The 5,602-nt window shown below is 36.6% G+C and overlaps 1 protein-coding gene across 1 annotated transcript; it reads left to right on the top strand.

The window, feature by feature from the left end:
- Positions 1 to 1,080: 1,080 nt before the first annotated feature.
- Positions 1,081 to 4,560, top strand: LOC100707407 (uncharacterized). Its single transcript, XM_013265837.2, has 5 exons — positions 1,081 to 1,429; positions 1,811 to 1,880; positions 2,359 to 2,436; positions 2,611 to 2,736; positions 2,914 to 4,560. Exons 1-5 carry the CDS (start codon positions 1,412 to 1,414, stop codon positions 3,417 to 3,419), a joined length of 798 nt encoding a protein of 265 aa, XP_013121291.1. The 5' UTR covers positions 1,081 to 1,411; the 3' UTR covers positions 3,420 to 4,560.
- Positions 4,561 to 5,602: the final 1,042 nt, after the last annotated feature.

Below are 5,602 nucleotides of genomic sequence, written 5' to 3'. Positions count from 1 at the left end.
AGAAAGAATGGAAAGAAAAAGTGAATTAGGGATATATTAGAGAATGTAAAAACAGAAAAAATATGTGTACAAAAAAAGCTGGACTTTCACCTCCAGAATCCCCTATGTGAATCACCACTTTATCTTCGTGGAGGGTTTATTGAGGGGTTTTTGTCTCCTGGTAGGGTCTCCCGTGGGAAATTGGCCCTGGGAAAGGGTTTGTTCCCTTTGCCTTCGGGTTGGGGAACAGGTGTTGACCCCTTATGTGCAAAACAAGGGTTCAGAGTAACCAGCCTTATTGGATTCACTGGGCATGGTGCTTGAAGGTCCTATGGTGTCCCAGATCTGAACCTGAGCAGTATTCTGTTACTGGACTTTTGTGCAAACCACAGTTTAGCTATAACAAAATTATTTTCGAACCTAACGTGTCCATAAGTGCATAGCACCAGGATTTTGTAATCGCATCATCAGATCTGCGACTGTATGTTCTGGACACTCAAGTAAAGAGAGGTGCTGAGCTATCAACTATTCACTACCTGGTTTTGAGTTGGATCAGGTGGTCATGGAGGATGGTGGAAAAACCTGGCGCACCTACATGTACAGTGAGGATGCCCTGGGAACACCTGGCAGAGGCCTCAGTCCACGAGATCTTTAACTCCCACCTCCTGCAGAGCTTTGACCACATTATGAAAGAGACTGGGGACATTGAGTTCAAATGGACAATGTTCAGCACCTTCATTGCTGAAGCTGTTGCGCTGTGCTGCTGCTGCAATGTGGTTGGTAAATACAAAATTAACAGAAAACAAATTAACAGAAATTCTTCAGAAAAAATCTTGTGAAAAAAATATGTGATCCCCAAAAAACCTTCACAGCAGTTTTCTTTTCCTTTTTTCTTTCGTATTTACTTTTCCTTCTGTACTGCCATTTGTTCATTTTATGGACATTTTGTTTTTATTATTCTCATGATAAGCTATCAAAGAACATATCTAAAGTTTTCTTAAAAGAAGTTATCTCTGGTGTATTCATTTACCTGCTGTTATTATGTCTAAAGGTCAATCCTGGTAAACAGACAGTTAAAATGAAAGGAGCCAGTTTGTTGTTGCTGCAACATAGCTGGTTTATAGCAGTCTGGGATTAATTACTAGCGTAGCAAATACTATCAGCATTTTGATGGGACTGAACAACAGACATCCTTCGAAGCTTCTACATTTTTTAGGCTCTCAGTTTTTTGTGTCTTTTTTGTGTTTTTTGTGTGTGTTGTAATTAGGTGACAGCAGTTCTTCACTTTGACCTTGAGCTAAAAGTCATAGGTTAAATATATAATTGTATAAAATCATTACTCTAGGGTAATAGCAGTTAAGAGAGATAGCAAGATTTTATAAATGGACTTTGACCAGGCAACTTACGTCCTATCTTTCTGAGATGAGCTGACATGCTGCCACACTCCAAGGTATGTACGTACCATTTGATAAAATTCTTTTTTATAATAATCCACAATCACAGTAATACTTAAATTTACAATTTATTTATTTATCTGTTTAAATATTTGTATTACTTTCTCATGGCTGTACAAATTGTTTGTTCTTACAAAATGACATTGATTCAGGCAACTGATATGAAATATATAGTACAATATATAGCTGATACATTATACGCCTAAGTAAAATGACTGCGTACACATTTCCTGAATTCTCGGATAAATTCATGTTAAATATTCCTTTACAAAAAGGAAAAGCTTATCTGCTGAACTTATCGCTGTGTCTTTATCATTCTTATGTAAGAAGATTTTGCTGATCTATGTTAAATTACATCAATTACATTTTTCTTTTAGTTTTTACAGAAGCCAAGGATGAGGACCTCTATCTTTTGCTGGCTTTATCTTTGCATCCTGTTATATGCAGGTAATGTATATTTAACAAATAAACTTGTAAACATTTTCATCAAGGGCAAAGGACATTACTAGTACTACAGCATTGGTAGTTTATCATATGCTAAGCCCTACAAAAATCGTAAGCACTTGCTAATGTGATTTCTGTGATAACTATGCTGTATAATATATATGCCGTATAATAATATGCTAACATTTCTACTCGAGATTGTGGTATTGGCCTCAGCTCTGCAAATTGTGTCTATTTCAGGACATCCTCTAGTATGAGCATTATTTCTAAAAGTAATGGTTAAAAACAACTCACATGGTAATGTTTTAAATCTGTTGGGTTTATATTATCATGCCATCTCCACTCACTACTAATAAAAAAGGTAAGGTATCAAGATGTCCTAAAAGTAAACTATGTAAAATTTTATGACCATATTTCAAATTCTTTGCGCATGAAATCTTGTTTTAAAAAACCTTGCTGCATAATGTGATATTTCCCCCAGGGTCATTGAGTAGGACCGTGACTTCCAATAGTGACACCGAGGATCAAACTGATACAGGCAGCAGGCACACAGAGAATGGTACATATTCTGCCTTGTCCTGGACTTAGCATATACACACATACATATATATATATATATATATATGTATATGTAGTCCTGATCTGTGTAGTCTTTTAGTGCTATCTTTTATGTGCTAATTTATTTGAAAAATAATATATATATATAATTATTTATATGATCATTTCATTTCAGCTTTGGCCTGTTCCCCATGTTCTTGCGTCTATTGTATCATTATTGGCACAGTTAGTGGCTTAGCGTTTGGCTTTGTGTTTGTTGGAGGTGCTTTTATCTTCTGGAAATGCAAGAAATCAACAATTAGTAAGTATGAAATATAATGTCCAGTATTCTGCTGCCATTTACAGACTGCCATTAAAAGACTTGGATGTTCAGGATTACTGGCAGATTGACATCAAATACATCATAATTCAAATACTTTTTCTTTCAATTTTATTTAATATTTGCTCTACTGATCCCTTTCCTTTGTGCCCTCTGTAGTGGAATGCATTTTCTCAGCAAAAAAGAATGATGGTCAACTAAAGACGGCCCTGCTGCAGAGACAAGCTGAGAAGACACATGAAGAACTGGACGTTTTATCAACGCTGAACACTGTAATGAAGGAACTGAAGAGGGGATTTCACCAGCAAAAGGAAGAATTCAAACAGTTAGAGGAGATAAACAAAGAGCTGGCAGAAAACAAGGAGAAACTTTGTCTGGTAGAAAATGAAATAGCAAAGAGTGAGAAAGAAAAAGAGACGGACAAAACAGAAAGACACTTGCAGGAAAAACAAAGTCTATTAAGTGTTCAGCGTAAACTGGAGAAGAGAAAGGAAGAACTGGAGAATCTACAACTGAACATGGAGAAACAGCTGCAACAAACAGAGGATATAATGAGCACGATGACAGAAAGGAAAACAAAAGTAGAACGTGCTTTGGAGGCGATTAACTTGCAGCTGGAGGACGCAGAAAGTCAAAGTGAAACGGCTCATCTTCACACACAGTAGTGACAATAACCTACTGTTACTTCACTGTTTATTAATTGTCCCTTGCAACTAAACTTAGGTTCATAATTTGGATAGAAAATTTTATTTTATAGAATAGAATTTTTTTTCTTTTAAACTGTGTACACCACGATAGCAGATTTTACCCAAGCAACCAATATGTAATTAAAGAGGAGATTTGCATCATTAATTCAAAACATTTAACAAAGAATCTTGTATTAACATTAACTTATATTCAGTGGTTATATACAGCTTACACGGTGCCCCATTTTCAGGGGCTCAAAAGTCACTGGACAAAGTAACACAGCTTTAAACATAAGGATTGCTTCTAACAGCTGGAAGACTTTCTGATGTTAATGGCTGTTTGAAATCCAGAAGCCATGGACATCAGCAAGCTGTGTTTTTCTCTTTTGAGAAGCTTTGAAGGGCCTTTGTTGCAGCTGCTTTCAGTTGCTGCTTGTCGGTGTGTCTCTCTGCCTTCAGTTTTCATCTTCATTAACTGAAAAATCACCTTCTATTTGTTTTTAAATCAGGTGACTGTAATTTGACCTAATTTTTTGACTTGAGAAATTGTTAGGCCTTCGTCTTCTTGAGTGTAACTAGTGGCTTATACCTTGTTGTAAACCTACTGTATTTTGATTTTAACAATGAAACACTTATCTGAATGGTTGGATGGATGACTACGTTTGTGTAAATAAAAAATGCATTCATTTAAAAAGAAACATAAAAATAAACATGGGTAGATTTAGGCACCAAAAAAAGTGGTTTAAGTTTAAATATGCCACTGAGAGTAACAATACATGTTCAACATCATGCTCACCATAGGTAGTTTATATGGGTTAATAAAATAACCCATATAATAAGGTTAATAAAACTGAAATTCAACAACATAAATATTATTTAGAGTTATTTGTCAAGAGATTGTTTGTAGGATAATTTTGATAATTTTGCTGCTATAAGTAAAAAGGAGATTTGGTAATTCAATGAATTATTATACATTTTGTGTTTTGATTACCTTTTAAGGATAGTCTGTTAGTCATTGAAAAAATGTGATTTTTTTAAAATGAAAAATCTGTTCTTAATTCTTTATCTGCATGTTATTATAGAATTTAAGAGAAACTGAATAAATAGACTTGGATAAATATGTGAAGAATAAATGTCTTTCTTATTTACTTTGAAATTGTGTGATTACCGGTAATGTCCTCCCAATAGGAGCAACATCAGCAGAAAGTCTGACACGTCATCAGATTTTCCATTATCTGTTTTATTCAGAGTCAGTGTACAGCAGTATTGCTTCTTTAATCAGTGACCATTTATTTAGTTATATATGACAGTTAAACATTAAACTCTGGTTAAACGCTGGTATAACTGCTGTACTGTGAAGGACAAGACATTTATACTGTTCCGACCCCAGCAGAAAGCCAGTGTCATCATCAGGGACCCCTTGCACCCTGTGACTTATATATAATGTTTAACTGGGGTAGCGAAAGACCACAGGGGTCTGAAAACGATGTGCCGGGAGTCCGAGGTTTTCACTGGCTCCTCGACCTCCAGGTCAGCTATCAAGCTGGTGGGTAACAAATGTCTCTGAAAACATTAGAGCAGTTTTGCAAATATGTGATGTTTTGATAAATCGAGCAGATATTATAAGTTTACACAACTACAGTCTCGCCTTAAAATATCTTAAAGGTTTATTTTGTGACCCAGAAAGAGTAATATTAAAACTAAGTAGCTGTCGCCATTGTTGAAAACTGGAATTGGTGGGGTTAAGCTATGAATTCTGGGATAGGTTGGGCCACGAAGGATACAGCCAACCCATCCTTCAAATATGGTGAAATAAGGGACGCATTTGTCGGCTCCATTTAGAGCAGCCTTTGAACTGGGACAGCCTTCGACGCCTGGCTGTGATGTAATAAGCCTTCAAACGCGGCCTCCAGAGGATGTGGCCTATGAATTGGGACATACCTCCAGATACAGACGGACAAAATGGTGGTGGCTAACCAACTGGACATAGTGGTGGTAGACCAACAGAAGAAGACGGCTGTAGAATTAGATGTAGCGGTTCTGCATGACAGCAACATCAGGAAGACGGAACAGTGGGCCCAGTGGTAATCGGAGCACTAGGTCTGGTGACTCTAGGCAAGTGACTCCAGCAGACCCCAGGAACAACATCAGAGATCTCTGTC

The sequence above is a fragment of the Oreochromis niloticus genome, linkage group LG3, assembly GCF_001858045.2.
Source record: "Oreochromis niloticus isolate F11D_XX linkage group LG3, O_niloticus_UMD_NMBU, whole genome shotgun sequence".
Classification (NCBI taxonomy): Eukaryota; Metazoa; Chordata; class Actinopteri; order Cichliformes; family Cichlidae; genus Oreochromis; species Oreochromis niloticus.
This window is presented reverse-complemented; position numbering and strand designations above follow the sequence as displayed.